The 27,816-nt window shown below is 36.4% G+C and overlaps 1 protein-coding gene across 1 annotated transcript; it reads left to right on the forward strand.

Moving 5' to 3' along the window:
• Positions 1-27,408, forward strand: Ras85D (GTPase ras-like protein 1). Its single transcript, XM_076213717.1, has 6 exons — positions 1-170; positions 13,431-13,479; positions 13,961-14,074; positions 18,459-18,601; positions 25,831-25,991; positions 26,142-27,408. The coding sequence occupies exons 1-6, from the start codon at positions 140-142 to the stop codon at positions 26,202-26,204; spliced, it is 561 nt and encodes a 186-aa protein (XP_076069832.1). The 5' UTR covers positions 1-139; the 3' UTR covers positions 26,205-27,408.
• The last annotated feature ends 408 nt before the right edge of the window (positions 27,409-27,816 follow it).

The following is a 27,816-nucleotide window of genomic DNA, read 5'->3' on the forward strand; positions in this document are numbered from 1 at the left end:
AAGAAGGGTGTGGGTGATGTGGTGGCGAGTGTGACTAGTAAACATTGATTATGAATCCAGTGTAGTGGCCGCTGGTTAGTGCTTTAACGAGACTAGTGTAGTGTGGGTTCTTGGCCTATTATTACTGGCATTAGGGATCATGACGGAGTACAAACTGGTGGTCGTAGGAGGTAAGTGTTAGCCTAACTGTGTTTGTTTAGGTCAGGGATCCCCAGCAGTTGGTGGGTTTGCCAGATTTACAGTTCACATATTTCATGCACACTTTATTGTTCCTCCAACACTTTTAAGGTCTGAAGCTTGTTGCAAATAAGGTCTAGGAAAGTTCTGGTCTTAATCGGACCTCCTAAGGAAATTAAGAAGGTTCTGTCGGCTCATTGGGAAGGTGGAATTCGTGGTTGAGATTTCAGCCAGTTTATAACTTAGTATTTACTAGTAATAGTACCCTAATTCGTATGTAAACCCAGTATGTGATAAGTTTGGTTAGGATTGACGATTTTTAATCGAATGTAGTCAATATTTACTCAGTAAAGTCTTATAAGTATTCCTCAATATGTTTGTACCTAAGTAACAAGAATAGAATTTAAATACTTCTAAAATAGGATTGGATATTTTCAATTATATATATATCTAATGTACCTTAGGTAATTAAGAGATGAATAGAAGTACGAGGGAACCATTTAGTCAAGGTAACTTAAGATCATCACAAGTTTATCAGAAGAGGGGTGGGAGCATATTAGTCTGGTATAAAACATTTTACTACATTAGACTTTGCCTAGGTATTATTGTAGCATTTAGCTGTAGTCCTGTCCTTACATTTAATATTATTCCAGTATCATGAGAACACATTTTCCACTTTCATTTTTGTATTTCAATTTTTTTTTTCATGGAATGATTAGGTTAGGATGTATTAGACAAAGTAAATTTCATGTTAAATGTCCATGTTTGTGTCATTCTGGAATTTTACCTTCATTTTTTGTTTGTTTCTAATTTTGATTGAAATAAAAAAGAGGATTATTATATATATATATGTATATATATATTATATATATATGTATGTATATATATATATTTATATATATATACATATATATATATATATATATATATATATATGTATATATATATATGGAGGTGAGGTGCCAAAATGAAATGTTAAGGCTAGAGTGTGGAGCTTTATTCAGAATCAGATGTTTCAACCTCTTGGACCTTCCTCGGTGGTCCACTGAGGAAGGCCCAAGAGGATGAAACGTCTGGTTCTGAATGTAGCTCCATATTCTAGCATTAACATTTCATTTTGCCACCTCACCTCTGTATTTGTCTGTCTTTACACACACACACACACATATATATATATATATATAATATTAAAATTTTGAAAATATATTTGTGGACTGTATTATTATTGTTTTATTTTATTTATTTATTTATTTTTTCCTATGGAAATTTTAACAAAAGTTGTTTAAGATAGATGATAACACCAATGATTCAAAGGGTGTAGTGGAGGCAGTTGAGCAATGCTGAAATGTATGTTTATCTTATCAAAACAGTAAAAAGAATATAATACTCTGCAGGCCCTTAATACCCTCAGATATTTTGTTTCATTAATTTATGGCTGTATAGGAATGTATGGTATTTAAAACAATAACTTCAGTTTACCAAACATTCCATGAGATTGCATACAGCGTGTCAAAAGGTATTATTACTTTTAGTCCCTTTATATGCGGCACAAAAATATTACAAATTGATAGAACCAAAGCTACAACTGTATCAAGAGCTTGCAGTGCCACATAATCGAAGTTAGTTACTACTCGGGTCTTGCAAACATCACTAACAACAAGTTATTATTCCCTCTTTGAAAGGAAGGGGATGAGGTTTATCATAATGCTATAACCTTATGCATAAGGTTATAGCATTGCTTTTAGATGAGCTTTGAGCTTTCATCCCAGAGGATAATGGCCGTCAGTCATGAGTCCAGCACATGATCTAAGACCATGACTTATTAGTAGGTCTCATAGGCAAAAGACAAATATTTACCTTTGCCAGACAGAAACTTGGAAAATGATGGTAGTTGTGTCACGTTAAGTTAACATTTATGATGCACTAATATTCCCCCTACATTTTTGCTATAACATACATTGTATATAATTATCAGCACATCATTGTTGTGCAAGGACCCAAGATATGGGGAGGGGGGGGTGAATGGGAGTAGAGTATGTGGGAATGGAATGGGTGGGAGTGTATTTTATGCCTTTGTTTTTTGGCTACCTCCCTTGTAAAGGGGAAAGCCTTTGGTATATGTATTATAAGCTTCAGTAAACGTGTTTAAAGGATATGTATTTTTGCCAGAAATTTGCAGCTAATATGGTATTAAATAACAGATGACAACATTATCCATAGGTTGATTGTGTACACAACTCCACAATACCAAAAATAAACCAGGAAGTACTCTGTTATTTAGCAGTATTGATTTATTCCTTGCCAGTGATATATAAATAATTCAAGTATCAGAATAGTGATAAGTGCACTAATTGCTGCCATATGATGGTGTAAACCAACATTAGGTAGTTGCCAGTGATGGTTCTATGAAATAGGTGGTGGAAAGAACTCTCTCTTCATAATGTAAATGAACATTAGATTTAGTAATACATACATACATATACCAAAGGCTTTTTCCCCCTTACATGGGGGGTAGCCAAATTTAGTAATTGGTATTGTGAATATAATCTTTTGTGCTTGCATGCATAGAAATTCAAGGTTAGCTGATTTGCTAGTTGTAAATTGTGAATCTTGAGTGAGAAAACAACTTCCTGTGTGTACATGTTGGCAATAACAGCAGTACGGAGTGGGAAGGGTGTAAAACTGAGAGAATTATATTTCAGTAAGATAACAAGCATTTTAATCCTTGAGGACAATTAATTGTTACAGCTCACAGTGGCATGTTGTGGTCCTCTTGATCTTTTTGGAAGAATCTTTTGTTGTATTGCATTAGTTTGGGACTTTCTGTCTCTGACTTATAGCAATAGGAGGAGGGGAGGAATTCCTGGTTGTTAGCTCTCCATATGTGAAAAGGTGGAATGAATTGAGAGCTTTGATTTGGTCTGAAGATCACGTGAAGACCAAGTGTCAAGTATCACTTGTTGGAGATCAGAGTGCAGACAGGTCTTGAAAGTAGGCAGCAGGGAACTGATTCTCTGACGTCCATCTTGTAGGACCACAAGTAGATACCTGTTGTTGGTCCTTTATGGACATCATGCCAAAAAAGTGGGATCATTTAGGTGGTGAAAGAGGTATAGAAGTTAATTGTGATTGGGTTTGATTTTTTGCATACTTTTTTCAGTCCCAAAAGAATGCTGCAGGACTGATTTATAAGAGCTGTGACTAAAGCCTTCTTAATATTAAATGCATAGAACTTATACTCAATACATGTAAATAAGGAAATGGAAAAGATAGGAAATCTAGGACACAAAGAGGCCATTAGGCTTAAACTTATGTTTACTCAAGAAATTGTGTGATGCCATAAATGATGGAGATATTGCTATATTATTATGAATAAGTATTAAGAAGTACATGCAATGAACATTATTACAGCAGTGAGAGGACGTGTTTCATGATAGTAAAATTGTACATTACAATTCCTCATATTGTTTGTGGTAATTTAAAAGGTGTTATCACCATTGTGATGATACAATTTTCCCCGGAGTATAAAATCAGTACGTCTGGGTTTTCAGTATCTTGTCCCGTCTTGACATGTTCCTACACGTGGAGCATACTGTGCTTTGTTCTGTGGGGAACGTATTGCATGTTATCAGTATTGGTCACAATTGTTCATGTCAGGCACAGGTGTTGCTGACATAGAAATCCAAACAGATAACAAATCCACAATCACAATAGTTAACATGGACATCCCCCCCCCCCCACTGTTCCAAACAACTATATGCCTAACCTCAATCAGCTTGCCACCATCCATAACCTTATCCTAGGTGGTGACTTCAAAGCCAAGTCATTGGTCTGGTATGTCAACAACCCTGACATAGACAGAGGTTTAGAACTGCAGACACAACTTGATTCATCGACCATCAGGAACAACACCCATAATCACACACGTACATCCCCCATCAAGCCCTCGACACCCCCTCCTGTACTGACATCACCCTCTGTTCCCCCCTGTTCCCAACAACTTTTTGAAAAGTGGTCAGAACTCTCCTGTAGAAATTTTTCACTTCCTGTAGGCATACAGGAAGAAGCCTAGAACATCTACTTTTTGTAGACTGATAGACAGTAAATGCAGTAATCATGGCTTGTAAGTTTCCTGAGCCTTTTTATCCTATGAGTTTGTCTATCAATCCATATACCAAGGGCTTCTTCCTCCTTATAAGGGAGTTAGTCAGGTCTTTCTAGCATTCATATGACCACATTGTCCAAGAATGGAAGAATCTTCTGTTTAATCTTCCTTTGTCAACTGAATCCTGAAGTTGATGTAATTCAGACACATGGCATCTAGGTTAGAGGTGGGTGGTAAATTTCATCCACATGCCACATTGGAATTTTTTAGAATTTACATACTGCATTGAAATTGTAGAGCAAGATTTTGTAACTTGTACATTGTATTGGCAGCTATATTGACCATTTTCAGCTTTTGATATCCATTGGGTCTTGTACCACATTTTTATTCTGGCTCACCAATAACTGCCTCCAACCTCCACAGTGTTATGCTAACTCTGTCTATATTTTTCTGGGATGTCCAGTAGGCCCTCTCCCTGAATCATTCCCATCATCACTCTCCATGCAATTTTTTCCTCCAGCATTCATGCCACATACCCAGCCCACCTTCACTTTACTTTTTTAATCATAACTATTATCTTTTTCTGTCCTGTCACCTCTTCTTAATTCCACATTATGTCTTCTTCACATATTTTCTTTGTTGAATACTGGCCTTGTAATCCTAAAGTTGGTATTCTTAAATACTGGTACTAATTCTTTTAACTTTGTCAAATATCAAGATTCACAGGTGTATATTGATGTTTGTCAAATAATAGAATTATAAATTCATATTTTTGTGACTATAGGTACATTTCTTTTTATTATTGGCAAGAAACTAGAACAACTTGTTTTGTGTCATTTATGATTCCAGCTCCTTGAGGTATAGGGGAGGGGTCATCCTGTAAGAAAGTGTAAGGGTTAAGCCAAACCCATTATGGAGGTGCTTTGTCTTGCTATATTGCCTCTGACCAGAACAGATGGCAGGATACAGGGATGATTTTTCATCCACAAGGAGCTAAGATAGGAGGGTTAACAAATGGATTTTGGGACAACAATGACATTTGGTATATGTATTTATATATATGATATACGTATAGAATATTTTCTTGGCTCTATCAAAGAAGTATTAGATTGATGAAAAATTACAGAATAATTAGAGAAATGTGCAATCATATTATGTTTGTAGAAAATAATGAAAGTTCTTATGTCACTTAGAACTTCATGTTAACCAGCTGGATGTCAGTGAACATGGAAGAAAAGCCAGGTTATGAACATAAAGATGTGGAACAGACATACAGTACTGTACATTACATGTAAGAAGGAGGAAAGATGCCAATTCAATTTTCTTTTGTTTTTCTCATCCATGTTTCTCTGGGAGTGGGGGCATCAGAAGATGTGCAGCCGTGGTAAATTGCAACAGGCTCCAGACAGGACCATAAATCATTCCAAGAAGATATGTTGATGTCAAAGGATTGTTGGTGATGTGGGACATTGTAGTGTAATGTTCTTTGTCTTCTGTGGGGTAGTTGCAACTGGAGCAGTTGGAATATGTATCCAAGCCTATTCCATGTTGGTGCTGTTTTAATAATGGATGGTGTTCTGTGTGCAGGTCAGTGTGGTTCTTACCACATGTAGGAGTATTTCTACGGTACTTATGTCTGGGGATTGTTGGAGAATTGATTTTGGTGATCTGTCTTGAAGGGCTTTAGTGATCTGAGTGTGGATGTTTTATGTGGTATAGGTCTTGGTTGTTAGAGATGTTACAGTGTAGACTGCAGGGGGGAATGGATTAACTGATTGATTGCTTTTTTTAAATGGGTTTGGGTTTTCCATGGACATGGACAGTAATACTTGTGGAGGAGCTAGCTAGTTTGAATCAGCAGCTAACAGGTTGCTGAAGAAATTTCAAAACTAGCTATTCCTGTCATATAGATGCCCAGTTTTGTGTAATAATTGGTTTTGTATATTCATGGTAACTCCTATTTAGCCCTGAAATCAGTCTGTTTTGTCCTGTCCACTTGTATACATTTTTCCCCGTATATATCCATTTTCTTTATTGTTTTCCTTGTGTTCCTGTCTACATTTAAGATCTGTGTGGAAGTTGCTTCCTAGCAACTAGTGCCTTCAATCTTCCCACTTCCTGTTTCATTCCATCTAATAATAAGAATGATAATGATAATAGTCTATCTATATATACCAAAAGACTTCCCCCTTATAAGGGAGGTAGTTATTCAAGGCAAGCACTCGCCCTCCACCAATTCTACACCCATTTGTTTTCCCTTTTGTCTTAGCTCCTTGCAGATGAAGAACCATACCTGCCCCCAACCCATTGCCTAGGTCAGAAGCAGTAATAATAATGATTGATGATTATAAAATTATGTGACATGTCATGGCATATATTGTCTCACATATAGGACTTTGTTGCTCTGGTTGTGGTTGTGTCTATTGCATTACATTATACAGTTAGATGCCAGATATCTAAATTGCTTTGTATGTAATAATTTATAATTTTTATTATTACACTTTAAATTATTGCATTTTTTACTGTGATATGATATGGTTTAATGTCACACACACACACCTCTTCCGGGAGACTAGGACGATGCCCCTCACAGAGGGCTTTAATTTTTTACTGTAATTTCTTAATATAGTTTATACATTATGTACATCTACATCAGATGAGTGAATTAGGTAGGGTCTATATTCATTTATTTACAAGCGCCGGCTTCACCACCATGGCTTCGCCATGGGCGCTTGGCCTGTGGGACTGCTCACTTTGCCAGCAGGCGCTTCACTCGTGGGCAATCAATTGTCTCCATTGCGAATTTTGTGTAAGATCAATATTTTCATTGATTTAGATTAGGTATAAAGGAGAGGTAGGTCTATGATGTTGGGTTCATTGATATTCTGTGTGGATTATGTGTGTTTTTTCATACAAGGAATAAAAAATGTATGTAAAAACTGAGGACCATATTCTGGAGTGTGGCTGATATTCAAAACAGGTAATATCCATACAATTTCTTCAAGATCTTTACCCAAAGCAACAATAAATTGAATCTTCAAAGTTCTTTTAAGTAATAAAAGAATAAAAGCATATTTAATTTGATAAAAATTTGTAGTATGGTATGAGAAAGATGTATGTAATAAAATAGTGTAGTGGAAACAAATAATTTTGTATACCATATTTAACTAGAATAGCATTATCTGTTTGATGATGGCATTGGGGAGGGTGGTAACATTGATTTACACAGTTTCATTATTTGTAAAGTGGGCTCATCCCAGAAACCTCACAAATAAAAAGAGCTGTTTTGTAGACCAGTTTTTGCACTAGTAACATCCTTACTGTGATGACTGCATTCCTTAATTTTGATCCATCACCAAGAATGTACCTCATCTAGAAAAACTGTAGATGTAGCAAATGTGAGAATAAATCATTTGTGAAGAATAGCTGGGTAAAATGTAAGGAGATAATACCAAAAGGAACTTAACTGTAATCAGGTCCACTCTAACCAGGACAAGTGGTATTAGGAATTGAATGTGAGGCTTCGTACTCTTGAAGTGGAAATGAAACCAAATACATTACAGCTGCACACTAGGTAAATATGTAGTTTAAAGAATGTGCTTGTTAATGTTGTGCCCAGTGGAAACCACTATTCTCAGCTCATTTTCAGACAATAATGAAACCAGTTGGAGATGCATGCTTGATATAGCTAGTTCATTGTATCTTGTTGACAAATGTGAACATTAGCCATTTGAAGGGCCACAGACAGTTAATATTAGATTGTGAAAAGTATTTTGCTCTTGAGAATTTCATGACGGGTTACATATTACTATTTGTTGGTAGATTAGGGACTACTTAGCAATATTTGAACATACTCTGGAACTTCAAGATATGTTGAAATATGTGTTTTCTTTTATGTAGCCCCAATTGTATAAGACTGGACATATTTTGGGGTTAGTATTGCCTTAGGTTCAGCAAGATAATTAATTCCAATTTTGGGATTAGTATTGCCTTAGGTTCAACAAGATGATTAATTCCTGTTGAATTATATACTTGTGTTCTACCCAAGATGGCTATGAAAAGTAAGATTATGGTTCTTGCTTGTATATTCATTTAAGGTAATGTAATATGAAATAATTAGCTAGTAGGTATAAACTATGAAACCTAAAGGACAGTATTGTAGTGTAGTTGGTGCTGTGTTAGACACTACCAAAATAACCTTGGCATGAGTATGTGGGACAGCAGATTATGAGGAGTACCATTACATTTGATTTCTTGCATTTTCTTTCAGTGTAGTGATACTTGAATACTGGTCACATATATCTGATCATAGATTTTAGGTGTGTGATATGTAAATATTGGACAAGTATTGTTGTTTGATAGATTAGTATGATTTGTAAGTGCTACATCTTGATTGAAATAGACACTTTCAATGTAATATGTAAGACAGTATAGCCATTATTGAAAATGGATCTAGGTAGTATTGTTTTGCTCAATGTGGAAATGTTAGTAAGTGTAAGGTAGGTTTAGTAGTATTAGACAGAATGATCTCTCCAGTGATCAGTGTTCAAACATGTTTGTATTGACTTGAATTTCTTTGATTTTTTTTTACTAATTAAACTAGTATGTATCATTGTCAAGATCAAAACTAAAGTATTTTGCTGACATTGTGGCAGAAAATCAGAGCAAGTTAGTGTGTATATCTTCTTCAGTTTTATTTTTATTCATTTATATATTTTTTGACTTTGATGAGGCATTCTTTTTAAATGCAGATATAATCAGTTAACTTAATATAAGCTTTTATTTTTCATTGTTCATCTTGCATTAGCCAGAATAAAAGTCACATTCCAGACCAGATGTTATTGCAAATGGGTTTAACTACTTTACCACCAAAGGATTACTGTACAATTGAATGATATTGTATAATTAGCCTTACTGCATTACTTTTGACCTAGGAATTGGGTGGGTTTCATCCACAAGTAGCTAAGATAATAGGGAAACAAATGAGAGTGGGATGAGTGTATGCTGTTTGCCTCTGCCAGCCACCTCCCTCATAAAATTGAAGAACCCTTTAGGTATGTAGATAGATATAATTGGCCAGAACAAAAGTATACCTTTGTATCAAAGGTTAACAGCAGTATTGTTGCTTTGGGTCTTCCATCATGTCTGTTTATCCATACAAGCTTTTCTCGTGAAGGTGCTCAAGTATAATAGTGTTTATTTTGGGGTGAATTCCAGTGATATACCCTATTTTAAAGACCCACACTAATATATCGGACAACATTTCAATATTTTTTGCTGAGGATATATATTTGTGGGAGGGCCTGTGAACAATTGCTGATCACTGTGTAGCTGCTAATTTTCAGTCTAAAAACAGTCAACATTTATGATTATTGCTTCAATTTTTATTGACAGGGAGTGGCCCCCAGGCCCTGGAAGAAACTTTGGATTGTTATCTGTGATGTATTAGTGTAGGACTGTTTCTGTGTTACCAACAGAAAGTAGTGGAAAGGAGGAAGCAATTGTCAATTCTCTATATGTGAAAAGATTGAACAAATACAATCAAGGTTGATAGAAAAGGATATAGGGCCCAGTCCAGAGACAAAGTTTCAGTTCCTCAGGACTGTATCTCCAGATGAAGTTGAAAAGGTTGATAGGTTTTTGAAAATGGGCAGAAGGGAGATGATTCTCTGCTGCCCATAATGCAGGAGCACTACAAGACCCATTGGTCCCACTCCACAAACTCCATCAGCTGAGGGAGACACTATATTTTATTCTAGTCAGTGTCAGACAATTTTATTCAGTGTAGGTCATAAGTTGGGTTAAGAAATAGGTGCTGTGGAGTGCTTTGACAATGATTGGGGGTTTCAATTGTGGAATGGAAGGATAGGCAGTAGAATAATATGCAGGCTGAAAAGTCACATTACATATACACAAAGGTGTTTCATGATGGGGTGCATTATCTTATTAACCATTGAAAAACTAAGAAAGTGCACTAATAAGGGGGAAACTAAAATTGAGCATCTTTACAGTGCAAATGCACTCCAAAGGCTTAAAAACTTCGTTATCTAGTTTTCACTGTTCACCAGAGGGAGCTAGTGTTAGTCAGTCAATAGCTTATTTATAGCTGCTTGATCAGGGTAGCCTAAGCTAAACCATCTCAGATATATCACTCCTCAAGTACACTGATGTCACATCTATAAATGGGCCCTGTTACTTGAAGGGTGGGCATTGGAGTCCAGTGATGTCAGTTCATATTCTGAAGATATGTATTGCATGATTAGGTCATGGTGACTTGCAGTAGATATTAAATGATGTATTAAGGGCCATGCAAAGAAAGATTTGCAAAACAACTTATGTGTATCAGCAAATGAAACCTTGGAGTTGGATCAGTATAGTGAGACAAGGTTCATTAATTCTGCCATGGGAGCTATTCACAAATAACAACAATAACTACCCTTGTCTCATTCCTTACTGTCAGTCTCCCTGTTCTGCTCACTATATATTTTTTTCATTAATATTTTCACATTTAGCAAGAAAAATTGAACTTTATCTGAAAGATGTAGGTAGTAGTATATTCATAGTAATAGTTACTTCAAGTCAAGGTTGTTGGGTTTAAACAGATTTATTTCAATTAAAGGATTTGTTTTATTTATTTATTTACATTTTATGAAAAGGAATGAAAACTGAAATCAGATGTTTATGTAGTATATGTGTTGGCTTGACACATGGTTGAAGTGTGGCATAATACACAAGAAATTTGTGGTATTGTAATGTAATTGTAATTTATTGTTCATGTAACAAGAATAGTTCTGTTACCTTTCATGTACACAAGTTTTTACAACAAAATGGCTTACTTGGCCAACTTTAATGTTAGCACTTTATTTTCTCTTCAATGACTTGTGCTCCATGCAGTGTCTGCTGGCATTTCCCCTAGTGCAATTTTGATTTTATAATAAGACCTTGTAGTTCCAATTGGCACTGCATGCACTCGTATTTGCATCCTTTTCCAGATTTTCTTTCCTTCAAAATATTGCCACACTGAATCTTGTTGTCAGCACCTTTCTTGTGATTTGAGGACCACAATGGAAATAAGCTTACATGCTTTTTTGTGTTATCCTCTGCAATTGTAATTCTTATATTGAACTATGTGTCCTTTCATTATCCGCATTTCTTGTATATTGATTCAGTGCCAAATAAAATTATTATTATTATTATTGTCAGCATTGACTGAGGGGCACTGTACTCACTGCACTAGCAGCAACATTATTAGCACTGCAGGTCCTAAAATTTACTATGAAGGAGACTTCTGTCATAATGGCTGTAGTAAAACTGTACTACACAATTGAGGATGAGGCTTGGGCAAGTGGTACTAAAATGCTTGCACAGACATAACAATGTTACCAAACTCAGATTGACAGGAACAAGTATACAAGTTACTGAAGGGGAATATGTAATAGATTTAGCTATTTGTTGAGTTTGAGCATTTAGACATTTCAGCTCCCTTTTTTCCCATTTAGACACTTTGGGGGGATTAAAAGTGTAATGAGAAATAGACATTTGGGAATGGATGCTAAGAGGAGATTATATGAAGGGGTGATTGTGCCAACAGCACTGTATGGAGTAGAAACATGGAGCATAAGAAAGAGTTTAAATGTGTTTTAGATGAAATGTCTGATAAGTATAGGGGCTACTAGGCTGGATAGAGTGAGAAGGAGAGCGGGGATGGAAAAGGAATTGGGAGATAGGGCCGAGGAAAGAGTATTGGGATGGTTTGAATACATGGAAAGAATGAGTGAAGAAAGATTAGTTAAAGAAATGTGGAAGGCAGAGGTGGATGGAGTCAACATGAGTTGGTGACCAAGGATGAGATGGATGGATGTGGTAAAAGGGGCATTGGGAAAGAGGGTGATATATTTAAGGAAGGGAGGAGATGGAATATAGGGGTGAATGGAGAATGGTTGTGTATGGATGATGATGTGTTGCATGAAAGGGAGTGGGTGGGGGATGGGGGAGTATGTGTTAATGATATTTTGATGCAGCCTGAAGGGATTTCTCCCCATCTTCTCTTTTTCTGCATGAGGGGATGGAGAGGGGGTGGGGGTCACTGATTAAATGAAGCTGCCTTGCTGTGAATATACTGTGTCTTGCTGTGAATATATTGTGTCTTGCTGCATTACCTCTGACCCAGGCAGTGGGCAAGATGCAGGGATTACCAGTCATCCAGGAGGAGCCAAGAAAAGAGGGAGGGAGGAGTGGAGTATGTGGGGATGAAATTGGTGGGAGTGGATTTATGCCTTTGACTTTGGCTACCTCCCTTGTAAGGGGGAAACCCCTTGGTATATGTATGTATATATGTAGTTTCCATTCAGAGAAAAGAATTTAGAAAATATTACAAACTCAACACAGAAATCAAACAAAAACCTCAGAGGCTACATTTTTAGAACAAATTTACCTGGATCTCGCATCTAAAATCACTTAAAAATGATAATGAAAAATAAATGAATACTGGGTATATAAATATAAGGTAAGAAAAATCCATATAATCAAGAAAAGGAACAGTTGCATAAGAGGATCGAAATGTTTTTTTCCTGTTATAAATCCTATTTTGAGCTCCTTAGCCCTCTATTTCATCTCCTGCCCTGTATGGGTCATCCATGTTCTGCCACTTGATCACACGCTGAAGATGATTTATCATCAAAAGTATGGTGAAAATGTGATTATCATATGCTGTGGAATCATGCACATTAGCTGCATAGAAGCAACTGAATCACCTTGCAAGACTTCGAGATATCATACTTGCCATCTGGCTACTCCAAATTATAAGAAAAAATTGTAAGGTTTGGTATCTTTTTAATATACCTCATGTGAAAAAATGAAGTTAAAGTGAACATGTGGATCCCATTCTGGAGATGAAGCACCATTCCTACAGGGTCATATGTCCAGATGGAGGGGAGGTTGTTAACAGGTTTTGAAGATGGACGATAGGCAGATAATTCTCTCAGACTTCGGTTTCGTAGGACCACCACTTAGACGTATCCATTACTATTCTAGCCAATTGTGTTTGTTAGCCCTGTTTCCAATTTATAGGCTTAAGTTGTAATTTGCCATGTTTCAAATATTTATGTATATTTCATGTGATGTACTAATAGGAGTTTTTGACTTCCAGCTGGAGGTGTTGGAAAGAGTGCTCTCACCATACAACTTATACAAAATCAGTAAGTACCTTTGTTTTCTCCTTTAGTAGCTACACATTTCACTGTCAAAGTTCAGTTGTATTTCATTAATATCTTCTTCTTCAATCTCAACTCAGAAGTTGGATTGAAAGCTTAAAGTGAAATCAATAGAGCTCATTGGAAGGACTAGAATGAATTGCATGTAGAATCTCTCACATATTTGGGGACATTGTAAACAGATTAATGTAAAAAATATTTCTGTGGAGGGGGCAGATAGATAAGGACTTGTCAACACAGCACCACTAGATTAAGAATTTTTTATGACCAAAGACCTACATTATACTGATACTGCGGAGTTGACCTTTATTTGTCTTTCTCTCTCTCTCCTGTCTTTCATTCTTTCCTATCCTGTCTTATCCTATCCTACTTGATTGTTTTGATCATCATATATATAGATTGATATTGTATTTTCCTTGCTCATCTTTTGCTACATGTATTTTGATAACATAGTTTTCCTTTCCAGTTTTGTAGATGAATATGATCCCACAATTGAGGATTCTTATCGTAAACAAGTTGTGATAGATGGCGAAACGTGTTTACTGGATATCTTAGATACTGCAGGACAAGAAGAATACAGGTGAGTTGAAGGTCAATCTATTGATTAGGTATGGAAGGAATTTTAGAGGTTGTGAGAACAAAATAAGAAAGATTTATAAAGGATGTGAAGAAAATAATTTTCCATACCAGTGCATGATTACTTGGAATAGCTTAGAGCAGGGGTTCTCAGCCTTACTTGGCCCATTCACCCCTTTCACCATTTGTCAGAATGTCATTCCCCCCCTCCTTTCCAAGATTGTCTGTTTCAAAAGGTGCATTCTAAATAATATGCAAATATTACTAAAAACCCTTTTATTTTTTCCAAATTAGTATAAATCCAGCCCAGGTGACAGGCCAGATAGGCCAAAACCTATAATTGCTTTCCTCACCCCGTAAGCTGACTGTGGTCACAAATCACCCCCAGAAATCCCAAAATTCCCCCCTGGGGGTGAATTTCACCCCTAATGAGATCCCTGGCTTAGAGGGCAATATATCCCATCCTGGAATAATACATGAATTGAAATCTAAGTATAATCATTGGAGAATGAGGAGATATAGTCCAGGTTGGAACCATGCATGAATTTGAAGTTAGATAATATGATAGTTGGGGAGTGAGAGAAACCCCATGAACATTGTATACTACAATCAGGTAAAGACACACACTCACTATATCTCTTTATTCTCCTCCTATATATGTATTTTACCTAGTTTATTATATGGGAAGGAGAGCTATGCTCGTAATGACCCATCTTTTTATCTCGCAGCATCTAGTTTGTTCTTAAATTCTTGTATGGTGTTTGCACACACTATTGTTTCGTCCAATTTGCCCTAGACATCCACCACTATGTGGATTATTTTTTATTTATTTATTTGTTTTTCCAGATCTCTTCTATAACTATCCTTTTTTGAGTTTCTTTTCATGTCCCCTTGTTTTTCTTTTATCACATTTTAATATGTCTTATCTATCAAGAATTTCCATGCCTTTCATGATTCTGTAAATAGCCAATAGATCTCCTCCTTCTCTTCTTTGGATCTATCAACCCTGGAACAGTGTGTATTTACCTAGTTGTATCGTATGGGAAGGGAGCTATGCTTGTGGTGCCCGTCTGTATCTTTCATCATAGATTTTTTTTTTTTTTTTTTATTTTTTTTTTTTTTTTTTTAAATCTTGTAGTGTTTGCACACACTGTTTCTTTATCTAAATTGTTCCAGGTATCCAGCACTCTGTGTGGGAAACTATTCTTTTTCAGATCTCTTCTATAGTTATCCTTTTTGAGTTTCTTTTCATTTCCTCTTGTTTTTCCATTGCCCCATTTTAGTAAATCATTCCTATTAAGGATTTCCATTCCTTTCATGATTTTATAGATAGTAGATCTCTTTCTCTTTTCTGCTCCAGTGTTGGTAATTCCAATTTGGATAATCTTTGTTCGTATGTTAATTGTTGGGGTGTTCTATTGTACGTTAAAAACAATGTTCATGCTTGTGTTTTAGAGAAAGTGAAACAGGATGCATATGACAGTTTGTGGGTTGAGTTAACCCAAACAAATGGACAAAAAATGAATATAGGTGTAATATATAGGCCAAAGACATTATCATTAGCAGACGACAAACTGTTATTTCAAGAACTGTCTAGTTTCTGCAACCGGGATTTATTGATAATGGGTGATTTCAATTTTACTGACAGTGATTGGATGACCCTTGAACATGGCCATATAGGTAGTCGCTTGATTGATTTTCTTGGTGACAATTACTTAATTCAGCATGTAAAAGAGCCCACAAGATATGGAAACATACTCGATTTATTGATCACTAGCCGCGAAAGCATGGCAACTGATGTAGAAGTCGGTGAATCTGTTGCAAATAGCGATCACAACTTAGTCAGATTCAAACTCCTAAACAATTTTAGAATAGATACTTGTGCTTCTAAAATACCCGATTTCAGTAAAGCTCAGTTCATAGAACTACGTCAGGAGCTTCAGCTTACAGATTGGGAGGAAAAATTAAACGAAAGGCCTGTAGATCAGATGTGGGAAATATTTCAAAATACGCTCACTAAGATGATTCAAACTTACATTCCTTTTAAGGACAGACGTCCCCCAAATCAGGCTCGCCCAAAGTGGCTCGACAAAGAAACTGAAAAAAGTATTGCTAAAAAGAGACAGGCTTATAAGAAATATAAGTGCTCGGGTGCATCTAATGACTATGAAAGTTATGTATCAATACAGAGAGATTTAAAAAAGACAATAAGAAAAAAAAAACGACAATACGAAATGAACATCGCTGAGAAATCCAAAGAGAATCCCAAAGAATTCTATAGTTACATTAGAGATAAAAAGGTTGTTAGGAATCACATTGGTCCACTATTATCTGCTGACGGTCAACTTGAATATTCAAATGAAGGAATGTGTAATCTCTTAAACAATTATTTTAGCTCGGTATTCGTAAACGAAACACCTCAAAGTGAATTCCAAACTGAAACCTGTGAAAAGTCTGGGGTAAACTTACTCACTACGGTAAATATAACAAAAGAAAAAATTAAAAGGTGTATAGACAAACTCAAAGTTAACAAAACACCAGGGCCTGACGGTTGGCATCCAAGAATCTTAAAGGAAATGAAAAATGAGATTGTTGTTCCATTAGAAATTATTTTCAAGAAATCCATCATATCCGGAGATGTCCCAAGAGAATGGAAGCTAGCTAACGTTACTCCCATATTCAAAAAAGGTGACAAAAGAAACCAAATAACTATAGGCCTATAAGTTTGACTTCGATCGTAGGAAAAATAATGGAAACTATCATCAGAGATGATATCGAATATCATTTAGAAAGTAACCGTTTGATAAATGATAGCCAGCATGGTTTCAGACGGAAACGTTCTTGCGTGACTAACTTACTCGAATTCTACAACACAGTTATCTCGAATTATGACAAAAGAAACAATATAGATTTAATATATCTAGACTTTGCAAAAGCTTTTGATACCGTCCCACACGAAAGACTACTTACTAAATTAGCTTTGCATGGAATAAGTGGTAGCCTATTAGGTTGGACTAGTAATTGGTTGAAAGGTCGAAAACAGAGAGTTGTTTTAAATGGAAAAACTTCTGGATGGAAAAATGTTGCAAGTGGAGTTCCTCAGGGTTCCGTTCTTGGGCCACTTCTATTCATAGTATATATAAATGATATAGACAATGGACTAAAATCTACTGTTTCCAAATTTGCTGATGATACAAAACTGTGCGGAGTGGCAAATGATCACTCAAACCAATTAGATATTCAAGAAGATTTAGATAAATTACAGCAATGGTCTGAAAAGTGGCTAATGAAATTTAACACAAGTGAATGCAAGGTAATGCACATAGGTAAAAATAACAGTAAGTACGATTACAAGTTATTTGGAAATTCGTTAACAAAAGTGGATAGTGAAAAAGATCTCGGCGTAATTATCAGTAACGACCTCAAATCATCCAAGCAGTGTATTTCAGCCTCTGAGAAAGCAAATAAGATTCTGGGATTGATTGCGCGATCTTTTGATTTCAAAAGTCCATCACTCATTAACAAGCTATATAAATCGTTAGTTCGTCCACATTTGGAATATGCTGTTTCCGTATGGTCACCGAATCTCATTAAAGACATTGACAGACTGGAAAAGGTACAACGGCGAGCCACAAAACTGATTCCAAATATCAAAAATAAATCATACGAAAATCGACTTAAGCACATGAATCTGTTTTCCCTAAAAAAGCGTAGACTCAGAGGTGACTTGATACAGGTCTTTAAGATTTTAAAGGGAATTGACAACATCAAAAGTGACAAAATTTTCACATTGAATGAGAATCAGACAAGAAACAATGGTCTCAAACTGTCCGGAAATAGATTCAATTTGGAAGTAGGTAGAAACAACTTTGCCAACCGTGTAGTTAATGAATGGAATAAACTTCCTGCACAGGTAGTGCAATGTAGTTCAGTTCGAAGCTTTAAGAATCATTTAGATAAATACCTAAGTAAGATGCTGTAATTATTATAATTTATGTTATATTATTTGTTTTTTGTTTTGTTATAATTTGTCTGTCTGATTTTCATTTATTATTAGTTATATGTCAATTTATTATCATTTACTATTTACCTGTTTGTTTGTTATTCAACTATACCAATGCATTTATTTATGTATTTTAATTGTTATTTACATTGTTATAGTTTTAATTTATTATTAATATGATTTTTTTTTTTTTTTTTTTTTGCATCCGACCTAGATATGGATCAAAAGGTCTCCTGTCAGCATGCTTTGCCTTTGTAATCCTTTGTGTGTCTATATATATATATATATATATATATATATATATATATATATATATAATATATATATATAGGCTGCAGCATTATTATTCATTGATTACTAACATGCTGTTTTTCTGCCTCAACAGTGCAATGCGTGACCAGTATATGCGTACTGGTGAAGGTTTTCTTCTGGTATTTGCAGTCAACAATGCTAAGTCCTTTGAAGATATCAGCACATATCGAGAGCAAATCAAGCGAGTTAAAGATGCAGAAGTAGTCCCAATGGTTTGTAAGTATCATTCAACTCTTACAGCAATTTTGGGATTTTACATACATTTGCAGATGTTAAACGTAACCTTTTGATTTGGCTACCTCCCTTGTAATGGGTAAAAAGTCTTTGGTATATAGACAGACATTAGTTTGCACCTCACAAGTGTACATGGAAGCATGGCAGAAAAGATGAAATGGGTCATATAATTTTGGTTTAGAAACTAGTGAAAAATAATGGATGACATTCTTGAGAGGGGCAGGAAATGGCATATCAGATTATTTTCTACCAAAAGAAGTGAAGATAGTTAAGAAGAGTGTAGAAGGGAAGGGGTGATGAATGTTGGAAAACTAAAGAAAATTGAGATTGTGAGGGAATATGAAAGACGGATGAGGGAGAACTTGAATGAAAACAATGGCATAGAAACTGGAGAGGTGAAAGGAGAATGGAAAGAGTTTTGAGTCTATGAAAAAGTTGGTTCAGGAAGTATGTGGGGTGAGGATTGTTGATGTGGGAACTGGAAAAAATGTGGAAGGAGAAAATAAATATGAGCTATGGTTGGAGAGTAAAATGGAGGAGTTTGAGATGTAGAAATGAAACCAGACAAGGTGGCACAGTGTAAACATAAGTTATGAGAGATGGGAACAGGATAACTAAGAATTTTAACCCTATCCATACATTGATGCCTATGTAGGCATCATGAGGCGTAAGTATATGATGGTGCTGGTGTCAGCTTCTTGATTATATTTATTTTGTAGTTGTGGCTGAGTCTGGCTACTGTGAACTGGCCTGACCATATTTTCTGTGGTTATGAATATTCAAAGTGAAAGAGAATGCATAATACAGCTGTAACTTTATATTTTATAATGTAAGTATTGCGATGCTTCATCGTACATCAGGCAGCTGCTGCTGCCTGCGAGAATTTGACTCATAATGAAGAGATTGAAGAGAAAATTTTGGAAGCAAGTCAGTAAAGTTAGAAACTCAAAGAAGTTGGAGAATAGAGTTAAGGCAAGGAATGAATGACAGTTATCAGAGGAATACAAGGTTATGAAAAGGCGGCAGTAGTACTTTCCTGAAAGTGTTGAATATTAACATATATTAACAGAAGAGGATGCAGTAAGGGGAAGATGGGTGGAGTATGTTAGAGAGTTGTTGAATGTGGAGAAGGATAGGGAGGGAGTGGTAGCAGTGGAAGGTACTAAGGAAATCATGGTGATGGGAGTGGAAAATGGAGGAGAAATAAGAAAAGATGAAGTGCAAGTAGCTCTGAAAGTTATGAGAGCAGGTAAGGCACCTGAGTTAGAAGGGTGTCATGTGGAGTGTGAAGAAGATAAGTACAATATTAGTGGACTGTCTAGTGAGGTTAATGTGTGTCTAAGGAAGGGTAGAGGACTGGAGGAGTGCCTGTATAGTGCTGCTCTACGTAGGAAAATGGGATAAATGTGAGTAGTAGTTTCAGAGCGATCAGTTTGTTGAGTGTAGTTGGGAAGGGTTTTAATTGAGAGGATTAGGAGAGGAACAGAGGGAGTAATTGGTGAGGGACAGTGTGGGTTTAGAAAGGCAGATGTTGTGTGGATCAGATGTTTGTGGTAAGGCAGATATGTGAGAAAACTTTAGCAAAGGGTAAGGATGTTTTTTTTTGGGCCTTTATGGATTTGGAAAAGGCTTATGACAGGGTAGATGGGAAGGCACTGGGAGGTTTTGCAGATATATGGGATTGGGGGAAATTAAGGACAGTTGAGAGTTTATGAGAATGGTAGAGCCTGTGTTAGAATTAGAAATGGAGGAAACGAGATGGTTAAAAAAAATGGAGAGAAGTGGGAGGTGAGCCAGTTGTTGTTTGCTGACAACACTACGCATGTGGCAGGGTTAGAGGGGGAATTAAGGGATTTAGTGATAGAGTTTGGGAAGGTATGGGATAGGAAATAGTTAAGGTAAATGTGAGTAAAAGTATGGTGATGAGATGGAGATGTACAAGGGGAGAGGATGGTACTGATTCGGAAGTAAGTCTTGAAGGAGAGAGGCTGGAGAAGTGGATAGCTTTAGGTATTTGGGGTTGCATGTGGCAGGAAAGGGAGGAGTGGAGGTAGAGGTAAATTGTAGATTGAGAGAAGCAAAAGCAAATAAATGCCTTGGGGGATTAAAAAGTGTCATGAGAAATAGGCATCTGGGAATGGATGCAAAGAGGAGATTATACAAAGGGGGTGATTGTGTCAATAGCTTTGTATGGGGCAGAGACATGGAATTTGGGAGTCAGAGAGGAAAGGTTTAACCCCTTCCATACGGTGCCGCACACGTAGGCGTCATGGGGAGCGAGTGTATTCGCGAGGCTGCCATATCGGCGTCTTGATTATATTTATTGTAGTCGCCCCTCCATAATGACATTCTTTCTAATTCTTTTGTAATCGCATTTTCTATGGTTATCAAAATTCACGGGTGAAGAGAGAACGATCGATATAAGCGGTGACTATATTTTATGATGCGAGTATTATTACGACACGTCGTACGGCTGGCATTGGCTGCTGCCACCGAGATCTAAGTCCATGACGCCTACGTGTGCGGCACCGTATGGAAGGGGTTAAATGTATTGGAAATGAAATGTGAGAAGTATGGTAGGGGTTACTTGGTTGGATAGAATGAGAAATGAGGAGGAGAGCGGGAGTGGAAAAGGAAATGGCAGATAGGGCTGATGAAAGAGGATTGGGATGGTTTGGATTCATGGAAAGAATCGGTGATGAAAGATAAGAAGGTGGAAGGTGGAGGTGGGGGGAGTGAACTTGAGAGGACAACCTAGGATGAAATGGATGGATGGGGGTGAAGGGAGCATTGAGAAAGAGGGGAATGTGTTGAGCAAGGAAAGGACAAGGCAGGAGATAGGAATGGGTGGAGAGTGGCTGTGTATAGATGATGCTCTTATGCAAGGAAGGGGAGGGCAAGGGATGGTGGGGTAGGGTGTGCTTATATGTGAATGATATTTTAACACAGCCCAAAGGGATTTTCTCCCCATCTCTTTTTCTGCATGAGGGGACGGAGAGGAGGGGCTGCCAATTAAGTGAAGTGGCCTTGCTGTGGATGTACTGTGTCTTGTTGCATTGCTTCTGACCCAGGGCAGTGAGTGGGATACAGGGATGACCAGTCATCCATGAGGAGCTAAGATGAGGAGGCAGGGAAAGGGTTGTGGAATGGGTGGGAGTAGGTATGTGGTTTTGACTTGGCTACCTCTTTTATAATGGGGAAAAAATTCTTGGTATATATATATATATATATACAGTGAGACCTCTCATTAACAGACGTTAATTAGCTGTGTTTGCGGTGTTTTCGCTGTGTTTTTGGTGCTGTTGTTTAGTGCGTGCAATCACTATGACACTCAAAAACCACTCCCAAAACACAGAAAACACCACAAACACAGCTAATTAATGTCTGTTAAGGAGAGGTAGGGCTGATAAATCCAAAGAGAATCCCAAAGAATTCTATAGTTACATTAGAGATAAAAAGGTTGTTAGGAATCACATTGGTCCACTATTATCTGCTGACGGTCAACTTGAATATTCAAATGAAGGAATGTGTAATATCTTAAACAATTATTTTAGCTCGGTATTCGTAAACGAAACACCTCAAAGTGAATTCCAAACTGAAACTTGTGAAAAGTCTGGGGTAAACTTACTACGGTAAATATAACAAAAGAAAAAATTAAAAGGTGTATAGACAAACTCAAAGTTAATAAAACACCAGGCCCTGACGGTTGGCATCCAAGAATCTCAAAGGAAATTAAAAATGAGATTGTTGTTCCATTAGAAATTATTTTCAAGAAATCCATCATATCCGGAGATGTCCCAAGAGAATGGAAGCTAGCTAACGTTACTCCCATATTCAAAAAAGGTGACAAAAAGAAACCAAATAACTATAGGCCTATAAGTTTGACTTCAATCGTAGGAAAAATAATGGAAACTATCATCAGAGATGCTATCGAACATCATTTAGAAAGTAACCGTTTGATAAATGATAGCCAGCATGGTTTCAGACGGAAATGTTCTTGCGTGACTAACTTACTCGAATTCTACAACACAGTTATCTCGAATTATGACAAAAGAAACAATATAGATTTAATATATCTAGACTTTGCAAAAGCTTTTGATACCGTCCCACACGAAAGACTACTTACTAAATTAGCTTTGCATGGAATAAGTGGTAGCCTATTAGGTTGGACTAGTAATTGGTTGAATGGTCGAAAACAGAGTTGTTTTAAATGGAAAAACTTCTGGATGGAAAAGTGTTGCAAGTGGAGTTCCTCAGGGTTCCGTTCTTGGGCCACTTCTTTTCATAGTATATATAAATGATATAGACCATGGACTAAAATCTACTGTTTCCAAATTTGCTGATGATACAAAACTGTGCGGAGTGGCAAATGATCACTCAAACCAATTAGATATTCAAGTAGATTTAGATATATTACAGCAATGGTCTGAAAAGTGGCTAATGAAATTTAACACAAGTAAATGCAAGGTAATGCACATAGGTAAAAATAACAGTAAGTACGATTACAAGTTATTTGGTAATTCGTTAACAAAAGTGGATAGTGAAAAAGATCTCGGCGTAATTATCAGTAACGACCTCAAATCATCCAAGCAGTGTATTTCAGCCTCTGAGAAAGCAAATAAGATTCTGGGACTGATTGCGCGATCTTTTAACTAAATCGTTAGTTCGTCCACATTTGGAATATGCTGTTTCCGTATGGTCACCGAATCTCATTAAAGACATTGACAGACTGGAAAGAGTACAACGGCGAGCCACAAAACTGATTCCAAATATCAAAAATAAATCATACAAAAATCGACTAAAACACATGAATCTGTTTTCCCTAAAAAAGCGTAGACTCAGAGGTGACTTGATACAGGTCTTTAAGATTCTAAAGGGAATTGACAACATCAAAAGTGACCAAATTTTCACATTGAATGAGAATCAGACAAGAAACAATGGTCTCAAACTATCCGGAAATAGATTCAATTTGGAAGTAGGTAGAAACAACTTTGCCAACCGTGTAGTAAATGAATGGAATAAACTTCCTGCACAGGTAGTGCAATGTAGTTCAGTTCGAAGCTTTAAGAATCAGTTAGATAAATACCTAAGTAAGATGCTGTAATGATTATAATTTATCTTATATTATTTGTTTTTGTTTTGTTATTATTTGTCTGTCTGATTTTCATTTATTTTGTTTTTGTTTTATCATTTGTGTCTGATTTTCATTTATTATTAGTTATATGTCAATTTATCATTATTTACTATTTACCTGTTTGTTTATTATTCAACTATACCTATGCATTTATTTGTGTATCTTATTTGTTATTTACATTATTATAGTTTTTATTTATTGTTTTATTAATATTGTTTTTTTTTCGCATCCGACCTAGATATGGATCAAAAGGTCTCCTGTCGGCATGCTCCGCCTTTGTAATCCTTTGTATATATATACATATATATATGCATATATATCTAAATGTAAACTAGAAGTAAACTGAAATGCAACTCCTAAGATCACCTGGAAAAGAGAACTTGGGCAATAAACTTATTGGTTGAAATGTCAACACTGGAGACTGGTGAAATGAGAATCTTTTGGAAAGTGAAGAGGGCTCAAATTAAGAAGAATTGGAGGATGCAGTGACAACATTGAAACATAGGAAAGCGGTGTGATTTGATGGAGTACGGAGATGGTTTAAAAGGGGTTAATCTCTTCAATATGAGTCAAATTCTCTCGTGCAGTATCGGATGCCTGAAGTAGACATTGACACACAATACTCACATTATGATGTATAGAATCACTGCTGTATTATTCATTCTTTCACTGAGTAATAATAAACGCAGAAAATGTGATCAAGCCAGTTCACAGAATTCGGGGGTCACTCAGCTATAACTACAAAATAAATATAATCAAGGTGCTGACACTTGCATCTTGTACACCCACTCGCACCTCATGACGCCTGCATAGGTGTCATTGTATGGAAAAGGTTAAGGTAGTGAGATTATAGTTAGCAAGGGTATGCAATATATTCTACAAGAGGGGAAAAGTACCCAAAGACAGTTTGCAGGGGCAGTGTGTGTGTTTTATATAGAAGTGCTGTGCATGTCTGAATATCATGATCTTAGAACTGTTTTCATTTTGTTTGGTGGGCTTCATGTGATGTGATATGGGTACATATATTTGAGGGCTCTTGTGTAGAAGAGCCTACTTATTCTCATGTTATGTTCTGTGATGAAGATTTTAGTTTCAAGAGTATACATGTTCATTTGATGTTATAGTGCAGTGCTTTAGGTTTTATTTTGCATATTTTGTAGATTGCTTTTGTTTCTTAACCTCTTCTATATGATGACACCTACATAGGCATCATGAGGTTTAAGTGGTTATCCGAGAATGCCGGTGTCAGCATCTTGATTATTTATTTTGTAGTTGTAGCTGAGTGACCCCCAAATTCTGTGAATTGCCTTGATCACATTTCCTGTGTTTATTATTACTCAATGTAGGAGAATGAGTAATACAGCAATGACCTTATATTTTATAACATAAGTATTGTAATGGAAGCTCGCTGACTGAGCGGGTTAGGGCGTTGTTACTTGCAGCGAAGGTCAAGGGGATGGTGGTTCGAATCCTGCCACCACCGAAGTTGAACCAAGGGCATGGTTCATTAAATTCCATGCTACAAAGACCTCTGTAAGGGGCACCGTCCTAGCCTTCTGATAGGGGGGAGTTTGTGACGTTAAACCATATCACATCATTGTAATGTATCAATCATTGTACTGCAGGTATCCGATGCTGCACATTAGAATTTGACTTATATTGAAGAGGTTGATTGTTAGAGACCATGCTGGGGAAGTATTGTTAAATTCAGTTCATGTAGGTTGGATACTCAAAGTAATAATAATTTCTTTTTGGTCAAATCCCATGCTAACAGTTGTTCTGAGTATTAGTTTTTTTTATTTGAGATGTATACAAGAAAAGTGCTCAAACCCACATTTTTTAAACAACATCAAGAATTGCTTTCAAACTTTAGGGTTATAGCTGCCCCACAAGAGAAGGTACCAAATTTAGATGGTAAATACTTAAATTTAAAAGAAAATGTTATTCTAGCTCAAAAAGTTCAGATTTGAAAACCATTAATGACTATTTCTGAGTGAAGTCACAATTGTAGGTTTGTTCTTTTCTGTTATATGTATTCATTTGTAATGTGAGTAAAGAATATTATCTTTCTTTCTAGTGGTTGGTAACAAATGTGACTTGCCAACGCGAGCGGTGGATATGCAGCAGGCACGAGAAGTTGCCAAAAATTATGACATTCCCTTTATTGAGACCTCAGCCAAGACTCGCATGGGAGTAGATGATGCCTTCTATACATTAGTCAGAGAGATCAGGAAAGATGTAAGTTTAAATGCCAAACCCCCAAGGGTAGGCTTAATAACTTTCTGTTGACCTTTTTGGTGGTCTGTTCTTACATTGAAGATAGAATGTTCCATTAATTAATTTGTTTTCGAGGTTTTTATTGAAAGAATCACACTTTAATTTAAACAGAGGGAGCGGCGTGCGAAGGAGAAGAGTCGCCACCGGAGGCAAAGGAGGTGTGTTTTATTCTAGGGGAGTCTTTGTAACCATATGTGAAGCCAGTGTGCTAGTATCCTACCTGTTCCTTGTTACAACCTTGGACAATAACGGAAGTATCAAAATTCTTGCGCACATTTGCCTCGATATCATCCTGAATGGTAATTAAGGAGATTCTGTCTTGTGTATGGCTGCAGTGTTTTGCCTGGGCAGGTTCATGAGTGTCTCACAGTAGTACATGTGTCTGCTTCCACTTTGTTTTCCAAACAAAGCAAAAGAACTTGCACAAGGGCACAAAACAAGAAGGCAATGTATGTTGCAGAGGTCATTTACAATGACCTGACCCATGACGTAAGGGAAAGCTCAATTTGGTGGTGAGTGACGCACAAATGAGTGGTTCACCCATACCAGCATCAATGCAGAGGGCAATAAGTCCTACCCAGTTACTACAAAATCAAGTGCAAGCCCTATACTGCTCATGTGCAAGAGAGCCAAGGTGCCACGCAGGACAAGGACAATTTGTGCAATGTGCTGCTGCAGTGGGAACTGCTAAATTTGTCCAGGGCAAACCGCGACTTGTGCTAATACTGTATGAATTTCCAATGTTATTTTGAACAATATGTTGCAGATATCTTGATATTATTTTTTTTTCTTCATTTTTTTTTTTTTTTCTTTTCTTTCTTTTTTCTGAGAAAAATTATAAATGCCATTTGTTTTGAGTTGTTGTCTATGACTATAACAGTATCTGTCTGCCAGTGCATTGGTTGCTTGTAATGGTTGCTCCATTCCTGGTACCAATGACACATCCAGAGAGGAAGTTATAAGTGAGGAGACTTGACAGTTTTCCTCACCCATTCATGTTCATCATTTGTTGTGTGTTGTGAAGAAACATCATACATGAAGCATCATATCCATGGAATCGGGTTGGTCTGTCTTCCATGGCTACTGCCTGGGATTCTGTGCACCACCATCAAGTCTGTTCATCATGTAAAGCCCTGAAGAAGCTTTATCAATTCTTGTTTCACTAATATAACAGAAACACCAGACACTGAAAGCTCTTGTGTATGTGTGTGTGCATGTATATGCATGTATTTGTCTGTTTTTTAAATATATGTATATGAATATATAAGTGTGTGTGTGTGCATGTATGTATGTGTATATATATATATATGCAATAAAAACACTGGGAACATGTGTTTTATAAATGCAAGGTAACCACTATAAAAAATAAACAAATGGAGCAGAGCACTTTCATATATAACATCTTCAGTGTAAATTACGAAAGCTTTTGTAATTTACACTGAAGATGTAATATATGAAAGCGCTCTGCTCTGTTTATTTTCTAAAGTGGTTACCTTGCATATATATATATATATGTATGTATATGTATTTATATATGTATGTATATATATATATATGTATCTATATATGTATATGTATATATATGTATCTATATATGTATGTATATATATATACTACAGACCTATTCACAATATAAGCAGGGTGGCAAATTCAAAGCATACACCCACATAATATATTATTAAAATTCATATAATTGTGGGGGATCATATATGTAAATGTATGTTATGTAACAATAATTGCAGCCTTGAGTGTCATTGACTAGAAACTCGCATCCCCAAAGCAGCTG

The sequence above is a fragment of the Oratosquilla oratoria genome, chromosome 31, assembly GCF_046742065.1.
Source record: "Oratosquilla oratoria isolate Oo_2021 chromosome 31, ASM4674206v1, whole genome shotgun sequence".
NCBI classification, from domain to species: Eukaryota; Metazoa; Arthropoda; class Malacostraca; order Stomatopoda; family Squillidae; genus Oratosquilla; species Oratosquilla oratoria.

Bases quoted from the DNA above. Each gene is read 5' to 3' on its own strand.
- Ras85D (XM_076213717.1), top strand. From the start codon at position 140: ATGACGGAGTACAAACTGGTGGTCGTAGGAG. The intron at 14,075-18,458 runs GTGAGTTGAAGG...CTGCCTCAACAG, and splicing joins GCAGGACAAGAAGAATACAG to TGCAATGCGTGACCAGTATA. The intron at 25,992-26,141 runs GTAAGTTTAAAT...TAATTTAAACAG, and splicing joins TCAGAGAGATCAGGAAAGAT to AGGGAGCGGCGTGCGAAGGA.